This window comes from Zalophus californianus, chromosome 14, assembly GCF_009762305.2.
Source record: "Zalophus californianus isolate mZalCal1 chromosome 14, mZalCal1.pri.v2, whole genome shotgun sequence".
In the NCBI taxonomy this organism is placed as follows: domain Eukaryota; kingdom Metazoa; phylum Chordata; class Mammalia; order Carnivora; family Otariidae; genus Zalophus; species Zalophus californianus.
In genome coordinates, this window is record NC_045608.1 from 86280304 (window position 1) to 86307433 (window position 27130).

At 41.5% G+C, this 27130-nt stretch overlaps 1 protein-coding gene across 2 annotated transcripts in view; it reads right to left on the reverse strand.

The window, feature by feature from the left end:
* The window catches only part of CD226 (CD226 molecule), a 68756-nt gene that overhangs the window by 40511 nt on the left and 1115 nt on the right, over positions 1-27130 (reverse strand). The window contains exon 1 of one of the 2 annotated variants that reach the window (XM_027575184.2): positions 26659-26813. The exons of the other annotated variant lie outside the window; for it this stretch is intronic. Coding sequence (XP_027430985.1) covers positions 26659-26689 — 31 coding nt within the window. The 5' untranslated portion in view covers positions 26690-26813. Of the gene's footprint in view, positions 1-26658; positions 26814-27130 lie in introns of those variants that run through there. 2 annotated transcript variants of the gene reach the window in all.

The window sequence follows — 27130 nt, forward strand, 5'->3', positions numbered from 1 at the left end:
CGCACTGAAGAACTTCAGATTTCAATATCTGTGCCAGGTCCTGTATATTGCTCTTTTAGAAAAGCATTTCTACTGAAAGAAATTGGAAAGGGAAGGAAGGGAAAGATAGACCCAACTTCTGGCCCTTCCGCTAACGGAGAATGACAACCAAAACCATTTCAGATGCATTCAGCTGTCATTCTGTTACTCCCAATAAAATAGAAATGTTCATGCTCTAAAAAACTAATACACAAATAACCATCCATTGAGGACCTACTATACTTAAGACGATATTTTGAGTCCTGGGCCAAAACCTAGTTACCTTCAAAGGAATTACAATTAGTAATTCAAGAGGTTCTGACTCACCTGGAAGTAAATTGGTACAAGAAAATGTGCACAAAATATTTCTGAACTGTTTAAGTTTACCCCGACTTTTTTAGGAATTCTATTTCTGTTCAGCTTAAATCAGGGCAAATTTTCACTTTGAAGGATTAGAACCTTAGTTACTCATTTTGAATACAGCATCATTGTTGACAGTGCCACTCAGGATGACCAAGTCTTCAAGGGGTGTGTAACTTATGCTCTGTGGTGACCCTAAATGCAGGTGGACACATTTAACACCTCATTTTACCCTCTCACAGAATAGAGCTCGAACAGGCTATAAATGAAAATGCAGACTACCTTAATGTAAACTGCTTACTTGCTATTTCTCCTTTAAGTTACACTTACAGCATTAGATTTATTCTTTGGAATTGTCTGTAGGTAGTTTTTCCGTATCTATGAATATGATTTCAAAACAGTCCAAGATTTATAAAGTACTTACGACGAAAGAGAGCACTGGATCTGACAAGGTTCAGAATCACTGCTACTTGCTTCAATTTCTTAGTAGTAGAATATGTGTAAATATACAGAAATGCAGAGACATCTTCGTAAATGGCCAAAGAGACTATACAATGTATTTTAATCTAATAAATGAACCCCATGTTAATGTCACTAACCAAAGACCCCTGGGTACTTTCTATTGTGCTGTAGATCTCCATTTGCTAGAATTTACCTAAGGACAACATTAAACATATAAACACCAAAAGCAAAGATGAAATAGAAAAAAGAAACAAAACTCTTTTTCAGATCATACTTAGTTCTCAAATACATTGTTTGAAGCAAGGTCAGAAAGAGCTTAGATAAATATGCCCCTTATGAATTTGTATGTCCTATTGCAACATGCCATTTTTTAAATGCAGAAACTAATTGAAATGGTTACTTTTAAAATATTTAAACTCCACATTTGCCATTCTCTCTGGCCTTTTATCTCGCTGTAAATTCTTCCTGTAAATCAGGGATGACTTCCATTTCCCCTGCACGGTACACACTTCTCTCCAAAGTCTGCAATTTAATTTCCACCTCCATAATTTTAAATATTTTAAAGTCATCATTTTATACTCTCCATTTTCCTCGAAAATTGCCTTCAGTAATGGCTTCCTAACTCCATTATCTTGGAATTACATTTATCACATTTATGGGTTTGCCTTTTAAAAGCAAAACAAAACACAAAGCCTTAAAATTTGGGGATCAGAGTCTAATCACAGGTTGTGTCAACGCAAGTAGTGACGATTACTAATATACCCTAATGTACTTCAATCAAGGTGAGGTTTATCACACTTAAACTATTTCATTTCAGAGCGATATTGTGTAGAGTAACAGGAAAACAAAGCATCATTTTTGCCTGTCAATAGATTCAATTGTCTTAAACAGCAAAAATAATTTACTCACAGGCTTAAATTAGGCATCTAAGTGATGCATATAAATAAATCACTGGTGGCTTAAGTAACCACAGATAACCACCAAAATGGTGATTTGTGAGTTGTTTATGACACACCACAAATAAAACCAAAAGCCTCACCACATATTTCAGAAAAAGATTAATTTAGTACATAGTTACTTATAATATCATATGAGATAGGAGCACCTGGGTGGCTCAGCTGGTTGAGCATCAGACTCTTGGTTTCAGCTCAGGTTGTGATCTCAGGATCGTGAGACTGAGCTCCATACTGGGCCCTGTGCTCAGTGGAGAGTCTGTTTGGGATTCTCTCTCCCTCTTCTCTGCCCTTCCTGCTCATGCGTGCTCGCTCTCTCTCTTTCTCTCTAAAATAAATAAATAAATCTCATAAAAAATCATATAAAATTATAAAACAAAACCAATTCAAATAAATTTTAAGAATACTCTAGCCCTAGGAAAAAATTTAATATGTCATTGACCATCCACCCCTCCCCACTTTACCTCTCCCCAAATATTATTTCAACTCTGAAAATGAGATGTATCTTCCTTAAAAATGAAAAATAAAAGGTAAAAAATAGGCTGTCAGCCTAATCTGTATGAAACAAAATGTTTTCCGGAGAGCTATAATTCCAAACATTTATCATCTCAACTAGAAACAGTATATTTGATTCATAGAGTAACACAAGAGTATATTTTCTTGATTTTTAGATAAGAATCAAACCACAAAATGATATTTCCTGAGTCATTCCCAGTGAACTAGAGACCTCACTTCATCTTCTATAACAAGTAAGCATTTCGTCAACTAGCGTATAAACCTACCTGGGGGCAGGAACCATACTTTTATTGCCTTCTGTATATAAGAGAATACCAGAAAAGATTTTTCTCTTCCATATATGTACTCAATGAGCATTCATTGTATTCCTATCAATTTTGCTTTAAGAAATGCCAAAATAACAGTATAACTTTGTGGATGTAAATGCTGAACCTTTGCAACATGGTATCCTTCTGATGACTTCCATCTGGCAAATACACCCCCCCATACACTCAGCGTGATGACACCAGCCTTCACTTCTCCCCCTGGCTACCCCTCTCATCTAACTCACCTCCAGGTTCTGTCACCCTTTCTCCCAACGGCCTTAGCTCTGCGCACTTCTCTGCACTCCACTCTCACAGGCTTTTATTGTCACCTCTCCCCTGGGATGAAGCACCAGCCTGGTAATAGTTCTCCTACTCATGCCCAGCCATCCCTATCATAAAGCCTAGGCAGTCTTTGTAAAACACAGATCTGGCTCTCTAAGTCCCTCGTTGAAAATTCTTGAATGCACCCCCAAATGCTTTATGATAAAATTCAAACTTCTTAGTACATTTGATAAGCCCCAGTTCCACCACGCTTCAACTTCGGGGCACCGTTCATCTTGATCCTGAGCTTCCTCTCAAGACCCACTCAAGACTTGCCTCTGAGCCCAGACTGGGTTATTCCCTCTCTCGGCATTAGCTCCCCTTCCAACCCCCACTCACCTCCCTGGCCTGTGGAGTCAGGTGTGGATTCTTCTGCTAAGATTTTCCAGATAACTTCCCTCCTCAGACTAGGTCAGATCCCCGTCCCTCACTTTATGCCCATATTTTAACCTATATTTTCCTCTTCGTTCATAGTGCTGCTCCTAAGATTCACCTGTCATATGGTTGTTGATTTTTAAAAGTAAAACAGAAGGATTTACACATTTCCTCACCTTGGTAGTTTGAATTCACTTTCCCAAATGGTTGCTTTCATCTCTCATCATCCGAAACATCAGGTACACCTTGGGTTCTCTGTACAAACATAGCTTTACCACTTATTGGGGGAAAATGTTATTGAAAAGGATCATAGACTGAGGCTCCACTTGAATAATTAATCCATGGATAACTATGCTTCGAGATAACAGGGAGAAAGTTTGGCAAAGGAAAAAATGGGTAGTTTGGATTCTCTCGGAAAAAAAGAAAAAGAGTGTGATGATCTCCAGGAGTCCCTGCATTCAAACTTTAAAAGTGAGTTGACCCCTCACTAAGCCTGACTGTCCAAGGAATATCAGACAGAGACTACACAGTACCAGACCAAACCATATGCAGGGAAGGAAGGGCACCCCAGGACAGTCCCATGCATTACCGACTATTTGCAGGTTGTTGTTTTTTCCTGGTGTGGAAAATTTAGAAAACTCGTGTGAGCAAAAAAGAAGGAGATAAAAATCACTCATGATGCCAACCTCCAAAATAATCACAGTAAATATTTTAAATTTTACCCGCTCAGTCATACCACAACGGCATTTCTTTTTTCTTACTAAGGTGGTACTGGTCTCTTTCCCAACTACATGTTTTTTCAACTTAACAATAATGCTGAAAAACTTTCCAAGACAGTTCTTAGCACTGAGGTGAGTGAATTGAGCAAATCAACCCTTAAGAGTCTATTGCTAAAGGATCTGTGAAGCAATATTTATGGGATATAAATGTGAGCAAGACCTATCCCCCCGTACTGCAGGAATTTACAAAAAAGTCACTTGCTTCGATCACTAATTCAGCATAAAATAGTTCATCAGGGCCTACTCTGTGAGAGAGACTGAAAACGATGTTAAGGATACACCGGAAAATAAGACAGATGTGTCCCTCTCCTCACAGAGCTTAGGAACTAGCCAGGGCACCACATGAAGGGGCAGATCATTACAACACGCCCTGTGCTGTGAGCTCCGAGACAGGATGCAGCACCAGGAGCCACGTCCAGGCAGAGAGGCAAGGTCTCAACTGGACTTGCAGCAAAGCCGCAAAGGTAGTACACGTGATGGGAGCAGGGAATTCACTGGAAATACGGATGGAAAGTGGAAGGCTTCGAAGGTGGGCCCATTCGTTTAGACTCCATTCTGTAGGTTGAATGTTTGGAGCAGGACGGTGAGACTTCACTGGCTGCTGTGGTCGGCCACGGCCACGGCCGCAGCCACGGAAGCCATGGGTGGAGGGGCAGCGGGCAGGAGGGAAGGGGGAGTCTGCCCAAAGCCTAGAAATTGAAAAATGAACGAGCATTTGAGAAATCATGTAGCTGCTTGGAGGAGCCAAAATCGGAGAAAAGAGCAAAAGGGAGAGAAATGTCAAACATAGAAAAAGGTTAAAACTTTAGGCTGTAAACCCGTTCTGGCTGTAGAAGCTTCAGCCACCGATTCGGATGAGTAGTTGATATTATCTCAGCTAATTTGCTGCTGCATTTCTCAAGGACAACCCAAAACGGGCTGCAACCTCTCTGCTTCCATTACGCTCAAGGTGAGGAAGAGTATTGGAGAAACCTGAGCAGTTCCAACATTCCAGAAAAGCTGTTGGGGAGCTTTTTTCAAACATAGGGGATAAAAAAAAAATCCACCTTTTATATGGCTAAGAAGAATATCTAAAATATTGGGAAAGAAGCCTTGAGCCAGGGAATTTTATCACGTCAGACAAAACATTTCATTTTTACCACAATATTTAAAGGATCATCTGGAAGGTAGATAAAACCCTTCAAACAATGTCTGGTAGCAAAAGAAACCTAAAGACTCTACTGTTTGAAAGAAGGGAAGGCAAGAAGAGTATCTAAGTTTTAAGAATAAACACTGAAGAGACAAAGCATATTATCTCTGTGTGAAATAAACAGCACTCAGCAAAGCATATTTTCATCTTATTTTACTGAACAATTCAGGGCAACAGAAAGAATTGTTTATCATGACTGATTCGTCAGTACTAGTGAGAGGATAGGTAATCTGCTGAATAGAACCAGACGCTGCATGAGGATATAAAAAATTAAGTTCTTTCAAAAAAGAGTCAATTTGCTTCTCTAAGGAACAGGAACTACTCCCTTACCTTCTTCTACTTTTGTTCTCAGTCCCTCCACATAGATTCAAGCCCATAACGGGAACTGGGAAGAAGGGGCGGGGAGGGGAGAACCCGTTTTGCTTCCCTTCAGAAGCCACTACAAGTGAACCCGTTTCTCTCCCTCCACCGGTTCTGATGAAATGTGGCCTTCCTAGCTGTCTCTCTGTCCTTCACATTTATGAACCTCCACTTCATATGTTTTGAAACTCAGGAGTTTTCCATAGAAAACATACCTCCTGTTACCGCCAACTGTCCATTCAGATACAAGGTAAAAGAATGCCAGGGGCAGTTTACAACACAGATTCGCTTCTTGTCCCACTAATGCTTCCTTTTTTCATTTTCATATCTGAGAAATCTTCACTGTTCTCCTTTTTTACTTTCTTGAAAGATATTTCTTCTGTATTTCTCGCTATCTACATATACTGCCCATAATTCTTCAAAAGAAAACAACTTTGGTTATTTTGGCCAATTAATAATAATAATAATATTTAATACATACTAGGTGCTTCTAGTTTGACATGACATGGCCAACACTTCGCAGAGAATGTGAATTTCAAAACTACCCTATATTGTAGGCACCAGTGCGATTCTCATTTTAAGTATATGGTAACAAAGGTCTTGGTTAGTGGAAGTAGAGTCAGTACTTGAACCCAGACATTTAATTTAGTTTCTGAACTGAAGAACCAAAGGCCCACTATGCACCAGAAGAGTAGATGTACATCAGAGAGCCCATCATTGCTGCTACACGCAACTCCAAACTACTCATTCTGGAGCCCTTTAAATAAAAATGTAATCTCGCACGCACAGTGTAAATCAGCCGTGTTTGCTTGTGCTTTCTCCATCTATGTGTAATTAGTCACCGCTGTCTTAAAATGCATTTGTTTTTCACGCTGAGACTATGGGAATTTATATCCATCTCTCCTCCGCGAGGGCAATCTTTTCCAGTTGTAAATCCATTCATGACCTTCAGTTTCAACACCTCTAGCTCCCTAGTGTCTCATCAAACACAGGCTGTTGCAAGCTCTCCCTCTGCCCTCATCAACCGCATCATCATGTATGTCCATGACCCGCAATCCCCACCCTCACCAGGCCACTCAAGGCTCTGTGTGTTCACCACTTATACCCACTCCTCTGAGTCTTCGTGCAGGCTGTTCTGTCTGCTGGGCTCCCTAAAACTCATAGTGACCCCAAAGACCTCCAGGAAGGTGATCTTCTGTGAAGCCTTCTCCAACCTGGTTGCAAAGGTACAGTTTTCATCGTGTCATTCCCCACTCTGGACATCTCTGTGAGGAGTCAACACACCTTGTTGTGCCATTAGACTGTGAGCATCCCCAGGGCAGGAGTTGCTTCTTAGCATCTCATATAAGAGGACATCAATCCTTTTACCTTCCCAACCCGATTTCATTCATCAGCCGGCTATCCCTCCTCCAGGCGGAGCCACCCTGCACATTACATATACTGTGTGCCTGGTGGGGAGATTCATGAAGCCTTCTTCACTTTCCCTTATCTTTTGAACATGACCTTACAGGACTTGTCTGCTCATAAGTCAGTTTAAGTAACTGTCAGTCAAAGTTAAAGACACAAACATTATACGGCTTACACACGCCAAACTTTATCCAGTGCAATTTGGCATCATTTGCTTCCATGATATTCCCGATGATTCTCTTATTACCCTAGAGACTTTTTTTCTCCAGGTTTTTTGCTTTACTATGGTTTGGGTGGTGTGTGTGCATGTGTGTATATGCGTGTGTGTGTGTGAGTGTATACATGAGTATGTACAAATTAAAAACAAGATCCCATTTCAGTCTTTGCATAACTACACTTAAGGGAGTACTGAGAATCCTCCGTTTTTATTACCCATTATTAGCAATTATATCAAACATAAGAAATCCCCCATAATAAATGACCAGTTATTATTTACTAATTGGAGCACTAAGGTATATACAAGGCTAGAAAAATAAATGTTCAGAGGTTTTTATAAGAGCACTGGAGTTATAGCAAATCTATTGCAAAATGTTTAGTCTGTTCTAAGTAAGAAGGATACATTTTATTTTTTTAACACAGGATACAGATATACTAAGGGCTGAGAAATAATTTCAGTGTCAAGAAGAAGGGCCTAACTAAACCCAGACTAAGGTAAAAGGAACAATTCGTGTTGAAGTGCCCAGGATCTGATTTAGAAACATCAGACTTCAACAGAATCCTAGACTCTTCTCTCCACTAATCCCATAAAGCCAGGAGGGGTCTGCCATGCTTGAGGACATGCAGTGCTGAAGACAAATGCCTGGGAACGAAGCCCCTTCCAGCCCACCCAATCCATTCCCACACAGGTTTAAAGCGGTGAGAGGGAGCGATAGACTTCGCGGTCCTGAAGTGGAAATATGGTAACAAGGGAGCAATATACAGCATAATGTTGGAGAGGAGGGTCCGGCCACAGAAAATGAGGCTGCAGGGAGCAGGGCAGGTAAATCCAGGAGGACTGCAATCTTGACTGATTTGAACTCCACCCAACACATGATCGCTCAAGCCTCTCAGCAGCAGCTACTAAAGGTGCTTCTCCTTTATGCCCACCTTGCCCTATCAGCTCTGGCCTTTTTAAACATTTGCTGTTTGCTAGTGAACTCTCTGTCACGCTCCTTATCTGGGAACTGACCAATAGAAATCTGTAACTGCACCTCCACAAATCCTAGAGGCCTAAAACTTTAAGTAGATTGTTGGAAAGCTTGCAAGAAAGTGACAAGCTTGACATAAGTGACACATCTGATTCAGGGTGGAAAGAGATTAATCAATAAAAATCAGTGGAATTTTGTGCCTTCAGACTAAAGAAAACAATGTTTCTAGAGGGTAGATATGCTATCATTTATAAAGGACGGCATCCACGGAAATCATGTCTAAATACACAACTGTTACAGACACTTCAAACTTTAACGAGGTGGATACTAGCTTCTTGGGTTGTTCTGCAGACCTTCTAGCAAATACTATAAAGCTAAGAGGGAAACATTACGCAAAATGGAGCAGACTGAAAAACTGGTGGACTCCTTAGATTTGTCTGTACTCAACCTTGAATTTCCCTTCTGAGAAAGCTGTGGATCCACTACGTTTGGATTGCACATACAACTGGTTCTTGAAGCCCCAAGAAATAAAACTGCGTTGAAATCATTTCATTGTGGAATGGCACAGACACATATGTTATGCCCTTTGAGGCACCTTTCATGATCAAAATGTCTAAAGGCAATTCTAACTAGAGAGGCAAAGTAAAAAAAAAAAAAAAAAAAAAAAAAGCCATTGGAAATCTTGCATAATTACAAATGGAAAACGATAATAAAATGCAAATATTCTGGTTAAAAAAATAAAGGATATAGTTGAAAAGCTAAAAATCCCAAAAGAAACCCCAAGACTTCTGAAAAACACCTTTTTGGAAGTCCAGGGGAAATATACGCTACAGATCTAAAGGGCCAGGTGCTTGAAATAAAAGCCCTCGTGGCTAGACTGGCAAAGTCAAAGGGCCACAGTAGGATGAAGGTATCGCCAGAAAACAAAAGAGCATTCAGCTAGGGAGAATGAGAAGGCCCAGAGGTACAAATAAGTGACTAGGCCAAAAGAGTATTTGAAAAACATCTTGCAAAAGACTCCAAAATAAATACTGAAAAGTTTCTAACTACATCAAAGGGAGAAAGTGAGTGAGTGAAACTTCCCGCATTTGAAAACAGCACACGTAACAACAGTGCTGCAGAGAATAAGAAAGAATGACAAGGACACTGAAGGACTTTTTTGGCTCTATCTTTATGAAACAACGAGGGAACTTCCAAATTTGTCTATTGGAATAGACAGGCACCACGTGACTTTAAAGAAATGATGAGGACTTAACCAGGAAGTGGACAAGATGATCTCATCAGCGAAAGGGAACCTGTATTCAAGTTGCCCTGCAGACACTATAAACCAACTTGTTTGACGGAATGTGTGTCTGGTATTCGCAAACGGCTGCTACACTTCAGAACAAGTATCTGTGCACTGGCACCGTACCAAAGGGGCACCCTGGATATGGTAAGGCAATCACGGCCCCTGAGACTCAGTCCTGTCTCGAAAACTGAGAGCAGGTGCTGAGACAGCAGCTGGTACATAACCAGGTGTGAACTGGGATGGGAACTGCAGCATCATCTCTGCAAAGAAAAGGAATGCCTAACTCACCTCCTAGAGTTTCCTGAGTATGTACATCTTGCGGCGAAGGAGAACAAGTGGACAAAACGTACTTAGATATTCAATGCTTTTCTCTTCACTTCCTATTCACAGATACCCCAGAGTCATATTCCCTTCTCCAAAGCGGCTCCTTCCCATTCTCCCCACTCTTAAGAAACCAGCATCATTCTTAATTTCTCTTCCCTTCCCCGCTCATCCAGTCAGTTGCTGGATCTTGTCAGTTCTACCTTCTCAGTATCTCTCGGACATGTGCTACCTCTCCCCAGGGCCCTGTCCTCGTCCAGTGACAGTTCACTCCTTCCTATATTAGCAAAATAGCCTCCAGCCCAGCCTCCCTCCCTTCAGTCTTGCTCCCATACAAATCACTCTCTTCATGCAATCAATGTGACCTCTCTCCCCTTCCAAACCTGCCGATACCTTCTCAGTCCCTGGCAGAAAACCACTGAGTGTGTGGCCCCTGCTTGCCTCTCCACTTTTATCTGTTGTGTTTTACATTTCAGGATAATGGGCTTCCATTCTGGATACCCCACACACTCTGGACCTTTGCACACGCTTTTCCTGATGCAGAGGACACATCCTACCCTGTTCCTGGGGCCAACGCCTGTTCCTCCTTTGGTTGTCAGAGGCCTCTCTCCCCTCCCCAAGTTGAACAATGAGGAATGACAATGGTCATCCTATGGGCTCTAATAGCCCCCCTTGGGGCAGTTATCCCTATCAGAGCATTTGTCACACAGTGATATAATATCTCCTTTTCTCCCCTACTAGTTTATAATAGAGATGTGGGCAGGAGCTATATCATCTTACTCGTCGGTTCCTAATGGGGTGCCAAGCAAGTGGTAACTGCTTAATATATGTTTCCTAATGGGGTGCCAAGCAAGTGGTAACTGCTTAATATATGTTTTTGGAAATACTCTCGAAGGTTCACACTGAATGAGAATATCCGATTCCTTAGGGAAGGTGAAAAGGGGACTCGGTGGAACCACCATGTCCTGAGTCCCTGCTATGTGTTAAGTACCCACAGAGGCCCTTGCATACATTACCTCATTCATTCTCAAGCCTGCCCATTAGGTGCATATTATTATAACCGCTCCATATATGAGTAAACTGAAGCTCGAAAAGATGAAGGGACTTTCCAAATGGCACAAGACTAGTTAGAAGGGCAGAACCAGAACTCGAAATTCTCTGTCAACAAATCCATCTTTGTACTTACTGCCATGAAGACAAACCAATAGGAATTTCTCTAAATAGAAAACTGTTAACAGTGAAATCTCCCGTGAATTAATCCTGTAACTAAACTCATTATTTTACATATATTTATATAAATGATTTTTTTTAATTTTGGCAAAATATATATAACATAAAATTTACCATCTTAACCATTTTTAAGTGTACACTTCGGTAATGTTAAGTCCGTGCATATCATTGTGCAACCGATCTCCAAAACTCTTCATCTTGCAAAATTGAAATTCTATACCCATTAAGCAACTCTCCATTCCCCCACCCCTCACTACCTGACAAATCACCATTCTACTCTCTGTATCTATGAATGCGATGACTCTAGGTACCTCATATAAAAGGAACCATGCAGTATTTGTACTTCTGTGACTGGCTTATTTCACTTAAAATAATATCCTCAAGGTTCATCCATGTTGTAATGTGTTAAGAGTTTCCTTTCTTTTTAAGGCTGGATAATATTCCACTGTGTGTATGTACATTTTGTTTATCCATTCATCCCTCAGTGGAAGCCTGGGTTGTTTCCACCTTTGGGCTATTGTGAATAATGCTTCCATGAACATGGATGTACTAAACTCAATATACTCACAAATAATGTGCTAAAAGATATTCACAACAAAACCTTGCAAATGACATGACACCATCTGGGTGATGAATTAACAAACTAATGGGATCAATTACCGAGGTATCTCAGTAAGCTATGAATTATGAGGAAAAGTGATAGCTACATGTCAATGAATGCCCCATGGGAAAAGCATAGTTAGGGGGAAAATCCCACTGTACTTATTTTTTAGAATAAAGTTAAGTACAAATAATTAAGCTATCTAGAGAAATAAATCTACACTGAAAAATACTTCAAGCTGTGTTTTACATATGATGAGCTATAAATCTGTTGCCACTCAGGAAAGTACTTTACACTTCCTGGAAGGTACTTCAGAAGAGGTTGTTCTGTTCCACTTAATTGTATCTGGAATTAGCAGCTTTCCAAGTACTGATTAGTTAATACTGATGATTTTCAGTGAAAGTATCATTTTCCTCCCTTCACCCCTATGCTTCTGCTGTTTTATTGAGCCAAGTGTCCTAAATGCAGAGCACTTAGTGCCCACTATTGTTGGGCTCATGGAGAGGGTAATGGGATATGATCTGCTTTCAACGGAAGGATCTGGGGCAGAGGGGTGGCGGGAGGGGTGTGGTCAGTGGAGAAACTGACATGGTAACCACTAGGCGGAATACAAGAGAAACATATCTTTACTTAAAAGGTAGCCACAAACAACATCTGGGGGAGTGGAGAGGAGACATTGTTTCTCATTTTAGGAATGGGGCAAGGTTTCTTTAGCTGTCCCTTGAAGGATAAGTAATATATGGAGTGAAAGTTTAAGGGAAGAAAAGGCACAGGCAAAGACACCAAATCCAGGAATATGGAAGATGCTTTGGGAATTAAAACTTAACCCAATTTGGCTGAAAGAAGAATACACAAAGGGAAAAGTTGGAATGTATGCAAGGACCAATCTTAGAAGGTTCTGAATAGCATTTTTAATAGGACTAAGGAGTAATTGAGTAGATGAAGTTTGCAAATTTGTAGGGTCTGGGAAGATAACAGAAATTCCTGAAGCCAGAAGGTAGAATAGGAAATAGCGGGGACTGTGAGAAACTCAGGAATGCATTAGTCACAAAAAGGTAGCTGTGACTCAGCCTGGCAAATGCTGCCCAGCAGAAAACTCAGGTCATACTGACAGCCCCTCCAGACATTTATGAGTGTTTTCAATTTCCAGAAATCCTCTAGTCAAATGGGATAGGTCTCAGGTGCCACTAACCCGCACACTCTGGTGTGGATAGTGAGGCATCTCTGGGTCTAAAAACATCCCTTTCGGGGCGCCTGGGCGGCTCAGTCATTAAGCGTCTGCCTTCAGCTCTGGTCATGATCTCAGGGTCCTGGGATCGAGCCCCGCGTTGGGCTCCCTGCTCGGCGGGAAGCCTGCTTCTCCGGCTCCCACTCCCCCTGCTTGTGTTCCCTCTTTCTCTGTGTCTCTCTCTGTCAAATAAATAAATAAAATCTTTAAAAAAATAAAAATAAAAAAGTAAAAACATCCCTTTCATCTTCATATGTACACACCACACTGTTTTAGCAAGTCACACTTCTGTGCTAAGTGCTTTGTCTTCTTACACTCACCACAGTTTGTCCTTCACTCTCTGTTTTAATTCATTTTTCTAATTCTGTCTTAATATCACTATGTACTTGACAGAGGTATTGTGAGGATTAAATGAAAGAATCCATGTAAAGCCTTTCAAACCTTGCCCAGAGCTTCCAAGGAACAAACACTCAATAATCACTAGTCCTTTATGTAAAAGATCATTAGCCAAAGCTCACTGTGCACCCTCCTGCACACCCATGACTTCACCATGTTTACATCTCCAACCCAGTTGCTTTCTTGAGCTCTGACTCAAAAAACCGCCTGCCTACTAGAGAGCTTCCTTGGATGTCTGGAGCCAAACATCTCCACCCCACTCCAGACCTTTTTCTCACCTCATACTCCCCCATTCAGTAAAGAATATCACTATCTACCCAGAACCCCAAGAAACTCCTCGTACCATTCTTGAATTCTCCTTCTACTTGATACCTAACACCCAGTCTATAATGAAATCCTATCATTTCTCAACTCTCCTGCTCTCTAATCTATTGTCTGAGCTAATTCCCAGAAACCTGGCATCTGAGAAGACTGCATGCCTCATCTGGAGACAATCAGGAATGAAGAAGTTCAGTCATCTCTTATCTGCACTTGCAGCACCAGACAACTGGAAACACAGTCCTACTAGGTCCAGAAGAGAGTCCAAAAACTAGGGCATCAGGTATTATATTTCTTGGAAGATGATGGACTATGTTACTCAGATCAGACTTTCAGGTAAAAGCATCTAGATGATGAATCATTTAAAAAAAAATACATAGAGGTGAGAGATAATAGCACTTTATAATATAGGCTGATATACATAGATGGGACATTTATTTTGAAAGACTAGCCACTTAGATGTGAAGAATGAGAGAAAATAAGGCATAAAGGATGACTCAGGTTTTTGAGAATTGGGATTATTGACTCAAATCAGAGACTGGGAGCAGGGCAGATTTGGTGATGGGAGGGACTGGATTTATGTTTTAGAAATATGGATACTTCTATTTCTAGTAAAATATCAGACTCCATTATTAGCACTAAAATTCCTATTAAAAACAACTAGATATGTAGGATAAACTACTTAAAAAATATTAAAAGCATCAAATATCTGACAATATAGGAATCAACAGGGAAAATCTAAGTGAGACACAAGAACATGGAAGCAAGCCACTTTTGCCCTAGGCACACTTTGCCAAACTAAGCAAACTTGAACTCTGATTTTGAGCCTCACACCACACAGTTGAAAGGATGTCAAAGCACAGGGTCGACCTGAGGCGGGGAACTGTAGAGAAGACCCTCCTCCTGTTGAGATGTGTGAGAGGTATACCTTCATGGCACAAATGAACTGGAAGTAAACGTGACCTCACCTGCATCTCTGGGAAACAAAGAAAAAGAAGAAAAATCCTTGAGTAGAGCTGTATGACCAAGTCAGTTCTCATCTGGATCTATAGTCTTAATTCCTATAGCATGGGTATTCCAGAAAGCCTAAATTTAAAGTAACCCAGTGTTGCCCCATGAACTAGGGAGACCCTGGGCCCTGGGGCCTCAACTCAACCAGACTCGAAGGAATCACCAAAGGTTCTTGGTCTTGTCATGAAAAGGGATTCAAGGACAACGACACAGCACAGCAGATGAGGAACACAAGCAGGAAAGTTTATTAAAGCGGAAAGTAGGCTCTTGTGATATGAGAGTGGGTGAGCTCAGGAGAGAGAGTGAGCTGTGTACCCTGGGGGCTGGGTTTCTATCTTTTATTAACAGTTGTTAATGAGGGGGCAGAATATTCATTACTTGGAACCAGAAGCAGGATTTTTCGCCTTTTCTTCCTTACTTTGCTCAAGGCGTTCCTATTATGACACCTACCATCTTGGGCCTGACTGGTTTGATCCGGCTTCTGGTGGAGTGCTGCCAGGAGAGGCCTCTGACCCTCCCAATAGCTGGCCATGAATTCCTTGTTGCTGACCTTCATGTACCCTATTAGAACCTAACTAACTGACTGCTCTAACACCAGCACTCAACTCCTCTGTGAATGAAGGCCCTTCATTCTAGTCTCAGAGAACTCCCAGAAATGTTCAGTGAAGAGCAATGAGCAGCACACAGGCAAAACTAACCAAAAGCATAAGGACTGTAAAGGAATGAGATGGACAACAGGCAGCAGGAGAAAAAAACAGACTGTAGAAATAGAGCCATTTTGACATTAGAGCATCAGAGACAGATGATAAAAGAACTACGTGTACCAATTCCGGAGGAGATGAGAAGGGTGTGCTGAAAAGGACAAATTAGTGTAGAATCACAGCAAGAACCAGGAGTGGCTAATGAACTGATTAGGCAAGGGGAACAATGCTCCAATGCTCTGAACCAAAGTCCTGGCAACTGTAGTAGTTTTCTTAATATAAATTCTGAATCTCTGGGAGGGAAGAAACGAGAATAATGACAACTACACCAGGAAGACTATCACCCCCCTCTGCTTCATCCCCAATTACCCTGTCTTAGTTTAATTCCACTTCCCATCTTGTCTGGCCCATTACTACAGTCTCTGCATCAGTTTGCTCGGGCTGTCATAACCACAGACCACAGACTGGGGATTTCAGTGATATACATCTGGAAGTCCAAGACCAAGACGGCAGCATGCCTGATTCCATGAGACCCATGTGGTCCTCTTCTCCCTGAATCTTCACATGCTCTCGCCTCTGTGTGTGTCTGTGTCCTAATTTCCTCGTCTTCCAAGGATACAAGTCATGTTGGATTAGGGCCCACTCCAATGACTTCATTTCAACTCAGTTACCTCTTTAAAGACCCTATTTCCAAATATAGTCACATTCTGAGGCACTGGGTCTAGATTTCAACATATGAATCTAGGGGGACACAACTCAGCCCATAACAGCCTCCTCACTAGTCTCCCCTCTTTTCTACCTTGTGTCCAGTCTCCCTTGTAGACTCCCTCAGAGTGCTCTTGCTAATTTGCAAACCCTTTACCTAATCAAAATTCCTAAGGGCTCCCCATTACCTAAAGAATAAAGTCAAAACACCTGAAAATGGTGTTGGCAGTGACACAAAGATACAACTAGGAGACTCTAGCTCCCACCCCCATCCCACTGCAAAGAAAATGCAACCTAAGTTAACAATGTGGTCTTGTTAGGCAAATGTAATTCCAAGTCAAGTGTTCTGATAACATCCCCCACCACTTCTAAGCAACAATCTGGAGCTCCTGCTGATATCACATCAAATTCTCTGTCTCTGCTATCTACCCCTCCTAATTTACCACCTGGCTCCACTGCCCACTTCAACTAATTGCCACTCCTGCTTTACTAAGCATCCTACAGTTCCCTAGCACTTCAGCCTCACTTTTGCTTCAGCCATTAGCATGATTGCCCTGAAGCAGGTATGCCATCCTGCCAACAGCACAACCATTCTTCAACCAAGAAGTTTCTAATCTTCCCTCATGAGTAAGCTCAAGCATCTTTTGCTCTCTGAAGCTCCCTGAATGATCCTGTTTCCCCTCTCTGCTAACATTTTTCCAACACACGTACCACCGCCGCCACCATCCTATCACCACCAACACCTGCCCTATACACCTGCATTCTAGGAAGCACTGAATGGCATTCTAAATGAGCCTTGAGCTTGAAATTGGTGATTGGAACATTCTCCCACTGTACCCCCAATCCCACACAGCCCCCAACACACAGTGGACCTTCAATAAATACTGTTGAATGAAAGACAAAGGCAATGGGAAGAAGAAACTTGAGGTGGGGGGCGTGTATTTGTTTGTAACTTAGGAAGGAGCAGAGACTTTGTGAAGATTTCACTGGTTGGTTGTTCACTGCTGGTGGCACCCCTGCTTGATGTCAGGACTGCAGGGTACCTTTCCCTTTCTCTTGTCTATTTCTTAGTCTCCAATTTTGCTTCTTTCCTGCCTCTAAATCATCCCATATGCAATCGCTAGAGTAATGGCTCCAATCATGGCTGCAATCATGACCAACATGGGATTTCCACTATTTGAAAACCTTATTAATCACCAGTCCATAATCTAAGCTTTCCACCTGCTGCCCTTCCTAAGCCTGTGACCAAATGTATTTTTTGTATGCTCCAAATGCAAAGAGCATTTCTATTATGCGATGATTTTCATGATGCACTTTCCTTCTAGAATCATACCTGGATTTCCCGCCCAGGACAGACATTTTCCATGGTTCCCCCAAACTGGCAGTAATCTCTGTCACCTATCAATTCCCAAAACATTGTTCTATGCCACTTAACAAGTATATACATACTTCCCCATTAGATTATAAATGTCTTGAAAACAAAGACTTTCTTATTCATTTCTTCTTCTCACAGCAAATAAATTTCTATTTAATAGATCTAGAAAGGGCTTACACAATTTTTAAATTACTACTATTGATATTCATCCAATATAGAGGTATCCAATCCAATACCTCAAAGGGTCATTTGAGCAACAAATTTTAATACTATGCCCATTGGTTCAAATCTGCTATTATTACTGAAAACGCAATAGTCAGACTGGTGTTAAGAATAAAAATTCAAAAACTATATCTATAGCTCAAAGAAATACAATGCCAGTAACTAGAAATTTTTCCCTCTTATTTAATGTTTATTCTTTTAGGAACCCATTTCTAAGATTTAAGTACAAAAGAAGAAGTGACATAATTTAACTGTTAAATAAACGTTCTTTATTTACATTTAAATGAGCAACTTTGTTTCTTATATGTAATAAAGAGATATTTTGAGAAATATGATGCCATAAGCCAATGGGACAGACATAATCATCTCATCTGGGGACATAGTCTAATGTTACCAAGCTCTGTCTCAAAGACAGTTGAACTCCTTGGCTGTTTCTCAGACGAAAAATGGTATACTTCCAATTGTAGATTCCAGTTTATAAAGAGAAATAAATGTACTCTATCCATTAGTGGGACAAATTAGGTGGATGACCTAAAACTTTCTGGAGGTTTCGGGAAAGAAATTATCCTATACTCAGGGACTACACACATGCTCCTTCACTAAACTATTCTGGAAATACCAATTTTGGTAGCATATGGCATTTCATGTCACCTGCCAAGAAAGGGGACAAATATGTTCTTAAGAGCTGGCCTGTGAAATGAGAACGTTACGTTTCTTAGGTATTCTGCTAGTTAAAGGGTGCACGTAAATGCTCACAGAATTCATGGGCAGACTTCATTCTTATTGGTCACAATCATCACCCCACTACAATCGGCAGGTATGACGCGTGTAAGCTATTTATGGTGCTATTAAATGTGAATATTGAATATCATAGCTCCGGCCTTAGACAGCTTTTTGTATGAATGTTCAATGGAACAGGGGCCTTTCTCTCTGGGCAGATTGTGAAAAAGACTGTTTTTGAAAATGTGAGTTGTGCTTAAATAGCTGAAGTCAGGGAAAATTTTCTCACATTGAGATTTATTGGATTGTGAATAATCTCCCAAGGGAAGTGCCAGAAGCCCCATCAGCGGAGTTATTTAATTAAAACTGTGGTGGAGTAAGTAGAAGAGATGTTGCCTGGGGGAATAATTTCGCATTGATCCCTGAAGGATTGACTTGATAGTCTTAAAATTCTTAATGGTTTCAAAATCTTAAATGTCTTCACAAATTTTCTTAGAGGAAAGGAAAAGCCATCTTGCTTGCAACCCCCACTTCCTATAAAACCAAACAAAAACCAAAACCAGCAACAAAAAGCAAAGCTTAGAAACCAAGTCTTCTTTTACCAATGCTAAATAAACGGGCACAGGGTAGCATTAGCTCAAAGGGAAAAATGGAGGAGCCCCATGCCTCTGACCAGCTCAGAGCTTTCCTTTACTTTTCCTCCTCTCTTCCCGTACTTAATTTCCTTCTTGTTTGTTTTTAAACAAACAAAATCCACCGTTTTTATGCAAAAATATCATTTTACTCTCAGTCAGTAAATACTCTGATCTACTAATGGACAAATTCCTATAAGGTCTCTCTGATGGTTCACTGACACCCACCCGCTAATCCTAGAGAAGTTTCGGAGGGAAAGTGCTGGAGAACAAGTTCTGATTTCTACACTTTTCAACCTTTGATAAGAGGAATTAAAAAAAAAAAAATACAGTTGCTGAGACAGTCCAGGGGAGGAGTCTCGACCAACCTGCGTGGGCGGAAGCATGTTCCAGTCCCTCGGACAGCTCTTACACATGAAACTGAAATCCCCACCCTGAACTAGCACCCACACCCCCACCAGCACCCACTCTCAAGAGGAAACATGTTCCAGGTACTGCAGTCGGCACCGCCTTGAGCGCTGGGGAGACAGCAGTGGTGGTAAAGAGGTGTGAGTTGTCCTGATCACTGAAAGTTAAAGAAAGGAAAACCTGAGGACTATACACTTCTACCTACACTAATAAAATCTTCAGTGGGGTTCCTGGGTGGCTCAGTCGGTTAAGTGCTCTTGATTTTGGCTCAGGTCATGATCTCAGGGTCGTGAGACAGAGCCCACATCAGGCACTGAGCGTGGAGCCTGCCTGAGATTCAATGTCTCTCCCTCCGCCCTTCCTCTGCCCACCTCCACTTGCATGCTCGCTCGCTCTCTCTCTCTCTCCCAAAATAATAATAATAATCTTCAACAGCCACAGGGCAAAGTTCTTTGTAAACTTTAGCTTGTAGCTCATTCTCTTGAGGAAATTCGGCCAAATACCTGCCCCCACCCTAGGGTCACCTGAGAAATAAAAATATCTACTCAAGGAAGGGTAGAGTTTGTATAAATAAACAAAACAGTTGCAAAGATCACAGCCAATTTCATCCCCTGCTCTGGATTGCCTGAGTACATTTTCGAATAAATCTAGAGGAAAAGTTTTCTTCTGGATGTTGCTATGGTGGACACGTGCCCAATACTGGGCATAGAGGTAGCTAGTGAAAGTGTAACCCTCTATGCATTCAGATGGACAGAGGACGCTGCTCTCACAAAACCCAAATGTGGACCTGTGCTGGTTTGTTAAACTTAAGCAGCCATTACATTGTGAAATTTGATTATGTATATCAATCCAGTATTGTCTTCTTTTTGAGGTTTGATTCCCCCCCACCGCAGAATGTTCTTTATCTTTTTTTTTGATTTTTGATTACAGAGCTCTTCCCCCAAAGCCTGAGAGTCGAATCTCATGGTGGTATGTGCTCTCAAGCATGCTCTTCCCTGGCTTAGGAAATGGAAAGCAAGTCAATAAAAACAACCTTGGCGTGGGTTCTGGTAACTATTCCACTTTCAGATTCCCATTAATTTCACCCTTGAGAAGTTCAGTGACCATAACCTTGCTTACGCAAGTCTTAAAAAAAAAAACGTTCCTTATCATCTGTTTCTCTATATTCTGTTTTATTTTATTAAGGAGGAAGAGATCTAAGCCTTTAAAATATTTCTGTTTCATCAGTTGATTATTTCTTATAGGTACTATTTAATATATTTTTTCTTTCTTAAATGACAAACTGCTGAAATGTAACATTTCCAGAAACATTTTTTATTCTTGTGTGTGTGTGTGTGTGTGTGTGTGTGTGTGTGTACAAGAAAACTTTCCTGACTTATTTCTGAGCTGGTAAGAATGGACCTTAAGAAAGAGTTTATGTCTTAATTCTTTAAAGAGAAGATTTGAAACTATTCTTTTTTATTTCTCCACCTCACTTAAAAAACAAACAACTTCAAAGTGATAGAGATGCATATGATGGGCAAAGCTGAAAGAACCCAGGGTCCACACAAGGACAAAACCTGCTGGCCTGCAGTGGTGACCCTTGTCACAGGAGGGCGAGAAAGTTTCTTCTCCTGTGGCCTTCTCAGCCCCTCTGGCAACTCCTCTGACAGGCAAAAGCATCCTTCAGACCGAGCCTTCCCTACACCACTTTGTACCTGTCACTAATAGAAAAGATAGTTGCCATTTTCATATGTTTTCTTCCTGCCTTCTGAATTTGGGAGAGATAAGAGCTGAAATCAAAGTGTGGAAATATCTTAGGATAGACTATAAAATATAATCACATCATAGATCTAGATTCCTATGCCTTTTGAAGCATTAAGTCAACACGTGGAGATAAACTAAGCCACGAACTGTGAACCAGAATAAACTGCATTAATTGTTGACCAGAGCCATTTGAGTTGGCTGAGTTTCAAAGGTCTGGCTGTTATTGCTATTTGTGGTGGTGTGTGAGTCATTTTTAGAAAATGAAAATTTCCTTGCAAAGTAGCCAAAGCAGAGCCAAAGCTATCTTTTTCTAGATAATATTTAAAGCAATTCTGGGGCACCTGGGTGGCTCAGCCAGTTGAGCGTCTGACTTTTGGTTTCAGCTCAGGTCATGATCTCAGGCTCATGAGATCAAGCCGGCACTGGGTTCTGTGCTCAATGGGGCGTCTGCTGCAGGTTCTCTCCCTCTGACCCTACCCCCCGCTCGTGCTCCCTCTCTCTCTCTTCTCCTGTGGTTGAAATAAATAAATAAAGCAATTATCCCGAAATGCTACTCCACCCATCTCCATGTCTAAATATTCTGACTTATCTCCTTCAAGGTTAACTTCAAATTCCCCCTTTGCAGGGAATCTACCCTGAATCTTCTAGTCAAAAGTAAATCCTATATTCTTCACAACTACAACATCACTCACTCTTTAATTATAATTTGCCGTACACAGCTTTTCTCTCCCCTAGTACTCTGCATACCACTTAGAGCTGAGATCCATGTCTTTCTAGCTTCCAACCACAGACATTATCTCTGAATAAAGACTTGATGAGGGAATAAGGATAAGTGGGTTCAGCTCCCACAAATCAGCACACACATTGACACAAGCCAGATCTGGGACACGTCCCCTTTTCCAGCTTTAAATAAAATTTAAATCCTGACATCATCCCAACATTAGAAAACAAACAAGTAGCCAGAGGAAAGCACATGTTGATGATGATTCTGGGTTGCCTAGGACCCCAATCAGGACATAGGGAAGCATGGTCTTTAGAACGCCTCCCATTATGGGATTTCTTGGCACTTCCATGAATTCTGGGGTCCCCAATATTAAAGGAACCTCTTTTCCTCTCTAATGCCACTCACTCAAACATTTGGATGAGATTAACATTTAAATTGGTGAATTCTGAGTAAGCAGATTGCCTTCTATAATGTGAGTGGGGCTCATCTAATCAGTTGAAAGTCTGAATAGAACAAAAAGCCTCACTTCCCCAGACAAGAGGGAAATCTCCAGAAGACAGCCTTCTGACTTGATCTGCACCCTTGTCTTTCCTGGGACTCCAGCCTATGGGCCCACACTTGCCAGCCTCCATAATCAATGATCTGATTCCTTGTAATAAATCTCTTTCTATATACATATATGTCTTATTGGTCTGTTTGTCAGGAGAATCCTGAATATTACCAATAACAATAAGATAATAGATATACTAATGTGTACTTCTACCAGCAGTGGGTAAGTGTTCCAATCCACAAAATATTACTTGTTTACTCTGACCTTAAACTCTTCCTCCCCTCCTATAAGCTACAACTAATTTAATCTTGTAGGTGGTAAAAAAAAATTGGTTTATTGTGTGTCTCCCTCTGAAAAATGTTCAGTGGCTTCCCCCGGTCTTTCCAGAGTGAAGTTCAGACTCCATGAGGCACAGCAAGATCTGAGCCAACCAAACTGCCCAGGCTCTTTATGACATTGGGCTGCCCCAGTGGGCTTCAACTTCTTTATTTCAACTTAGAATCTACCACATAAAACCTTACTTGGGACCCCAGCACATCACATGCTGAGCCCCTTGGCTGGTGCAGGCACCCCTGTTTCTTCCTATCAGGTTACCCCTCATGGCGGCGAGGGGCCACGGAGCCCAGGGCGGGAACCACATCCTGCTGGAGCTCCATGCTCTCTCCCTGCATGGATGTCACACTTTCCTTGCACCCTCTCCACTCTCATTCCTTCCCTCATCGGTCTCTCTATCTTGGGAAAAATCCTCCCATGTTGTCAACGTCCAGCGTGACTTGATCCTTGAGCCTCCTCGCTCACAGTGCTGGAATCCAGCTCCTCTCCCTCTCATTTCTGGCACTTCCCAAACATCGAAGGGTCTTACCCTGGTGCTGCGACTGGACAGCTCACAACCTCCAGGTGAGTAATGACCCTGAACCCTTCCATCAGCAGCACGATGGGAACACGTTACCTCCGCCGTGGTGTTTCACAAACATCAGAGGAGAGGACAATTGGTTCATGCCCAGGAGGCACCTGGTGAAAGTTAGGTAGAAGAGTAGTGTGGGTGGGCCACCCATTTGGGGGGGACACTTCCATAAGTGTAACTACGTTCACTTTAACGGACTAGTAAGGCCAGACACATGGGCTGCGGTAATTTTCAGCAGGATCCCACTTCCACCACAAACTCTGCCATGAAAGGGTTTCCTCTGGAAGGTTCCCACCCAAGGCACCCCAGCAGCTTTTCCCTTGGAGCAGTACAATAAATGCAGCCATTCTTACCATTAAGTTCTCCACATCAGTTACCAATTGAGAAAGGCTTCTGTAATGTTAATACATCTTTTAACATAAATTTGCATTAATAGCACCATCTATTCAGCATAAGACTGTCCCATTTGCTCTCCAGCTCTGAGCTGAAAGCCCCAGGTGGGGGGGTGGGGAAGCAAGGATGTACAGTGGTTGACTTCTCATTTGAGAGCCCCTGCAGCTCCATGTCCCCCAAGCTGTCCTTTTCCATTCCTCACCACAATTTCATCCAGTGGGACACGTACAAGGTCTGAGAACTTGGCCAGATATTGGACCTCACCACACTTCAAGTCCTTACCTATAAAATCAAGATTATGTCTACATCCAAGAGGGCAACGGGGTTAAATGAGAAGATACTGACCAAGTTCCTCATACATAGTCAGCTATCAGCAAAGAGGAGAAATCAGTATATTTAGAGAGCATATGGTTCAGTTACTTCATCCTTTTGAAGTTCTTATAAATTTTTACACAAATTAGGATTTCTGGATTCCAACTCCAATCTTGTATTATTAAATAGATCATCAACTCTCCCTTTATGCTACACACACGTGCAATATGTATAGGTCCGGATACCATGTTAATAAAGCACACACAGAAAACTTCAAGTATATATAAGGTTAACTTTGAAATATGGCTACTGTATTTTTTAAATTCACTATCATTTTTTTTTTAAAAGGAATTCCTCCAAAGTCTCAGAAATGAGTGGAATACTCTCACTGGCCCATTACTGCAATCTGTTATTTAAAAATATAAATGATCAAAAACAATCATGACGAAACACACTTAAGAATACCATCATGAAGAATTCATCTATGTGGAGAGACAGGCACTCCTATCTTTGACCAGTAAGTGACTGAAAATCCTACCATTGTATTTGAAAAAGCCCCAGAAGGCAAAATCTCCCTTTGCCTAACTTCAAGAAAATAATAAGAGCAATAAATCTGGATGATAAAAGCAGGAAATATTGCCAAAATTGCTCATATATAATGCTAAAAATCCTACCTTGGTATGGCAATCACACCTCAGTTCCCAACAATTTAGCTCTATCCTCTATCTGAAACTTTCGGAAGAGGTCAAATTGCCTGTTGTTTGGGTTTTTTTTTTTTAATTAAAAATGTATATATTTGGGGCACCTGGGTGGCTCAGTTGGTTAAGCGTCTGCCTTCGGCTCAGGTCATGATCTCAGGGTCCTGGGTTGGAGCCCCAGGTCAGGTTCCCTGCTCAGCGGGGAGCCTGCTTACAGGGAAACTGCTTCTCTCTCTGCCCCTCCCCTCATTCACTCTCTCTTTTCTCTCTCTCTCACTTGAATAAATAAATAAAATCTTTTTTTAAAAAATGTATATATTGGGCGCCTGGGTGGCTCAGTTGGTTGAGCGACTGCCTTCGGCTCAGGTCATGATCCTGGAGTTCAGGGATCGAGTCCCACATCGGGCTCCCCGCTCAGTAGGGAGTCTGCTTCTCCCTCTGACCCTCTTCCCTCTTGTGCTCTCTGTCTCTCATTCTCTCTTTCTCAAGTAAATAAATAAAATATTAAAAAAAAAGAAACAAATAAGACTTTTAAAAAAATGTATATATTTAAGGCATGCAATACAATCATTTGATATATATATATTGAAACAATTACTATAATCAAGGTAATTTACATTTCTTCTCACATAGTTACCATTTTTCTTTTGTGGTGAGAGCACCTGAAATCAACTCCCTTAGGAAATGTCCAGGGTTTAATGCAATATTATTATTTTTTTTAAAGATTGTATTTATTTATTTGACAGAGAGAGACACAGCGAGAGAGGGAACACAAACAGGGGGAGTGGGAGAGGGAGAAGCAGGCCTCCCGCCAAGCAGGGAGCCCGATGCAGGGCTCAATCCCAGGAACCTGGGATCATGACCTGAGCCGAAGCCAGACGCTTAATGACTGAGCCACCCAGACGCCCCTAATGCAATATTATTAACTGCAGTCCTCATGCAGGGAATTAGATCTCTAGGTGAAGTCATCCCCCATAACTATAACTGTGTACCCTCTGACAACTGCTCCCCATTTCCCCACCTCCCTGTGCCTGGTGACCATTATTCTACCTATGTTTCATCAGTTTTTCTTTGGCAGAAATTGGAATTCTTGATCTGGGACCCAGGCTACAAAAGCTCACCACATGAAGGGTGAAGGGTCCCATCTCATTTCCAGCCTTAGTTGCTCAGGCCAAGTGTCGAATAGCTCACTCTACTTTAAGGCCCTTGCCAATCTTCTTCTTCATCTGCCTGGCTAATCAAAAGTGGTCCATACACAAAAAACTTGCAGACAGCACTCAAAGGGTGACTGTACCCAACAGCAAATGAGTTCAATGACAAAATGGACTCAATAATAAATATTTCATTAAAGAGATTTTGCTAATAGACACTTTGTAAGCCTCAGTCATATACACAAAACTATTTTTGTGCTTAGCTACATCTACAGAGAAAAAGAAAACTAACACATGGGAAATTTCCTTACCTTCTAACTATTTGCTCTCCCTTAGCAATATTGTAAATTGTCCTTTTATAATATACATCCCTTGAAAAGAAAGCACTCTAGCACATGTCACATAATGTGTTGTGCTGAATGTCCATTTGGGATACAATTTTAGAGACTCCAGACAAGAAACACATGGTTCGAAACTCTCCTTCCCTAGACTATTGCCAACATCTGAAAATTTCATCATTAGTCGTTTTGTATCAAAAGTGTAGGGAATAATAATAGTGACAATAATAACACCCACCACTCCCTGACTGCCAAAGGTCTTTAACCATATGATCCCTAAGCCATTCAACAAAGAGAATGGTATTATTAACTCAGTTTACTATTCAGAAGCCTGAGATACAGAGGGATCGAGCAGCTAACATAAGGTTTTGCAGAAAGTAAAGGCTAGAAAAACCATGTTTTTCCAATATACCATACCCAATCCATGTGGCTATTACTCGAAGGACTAACTCACCAAGCACCAAACCATAGTCCCTGGTAGGCATAGCAGAAAATATCTAGGAGATCATTTGATCCTTCTTGAAATGACACCTTGCAGTTTCTGAAGTGTCCTCTCTTAGGAACTTGGACGAAGCAAAAAATGGAGCCAGTGCAGGAACGCTGCCCAGATTCACTAATAAATCTAGATTTGGTGTTACAGAGAGGACTCTGAACACACAGAGGTTGAAGCCAGCACTGAGTGCTTAGCAGAAGGAAGCAGTACCCCATCACTGGGAGGAAGCTCAGATTGGGAGGTATCTGGTCCTGAACCCAAATGCTGCCAACATCAGTTTAGTCTAAGCTCTAGTCATTATTATTTTTGTAAGAGTTTATTTATTTGTGAGAGAGAGAGAGCACAAGCAGGGGGAGCTGCAGGCAGAGGGAGAAGCAGGCTCCCCACAGAGCAAGGAGCCCGAAACGGAACTCAATCCCAGGACCCCAGGATC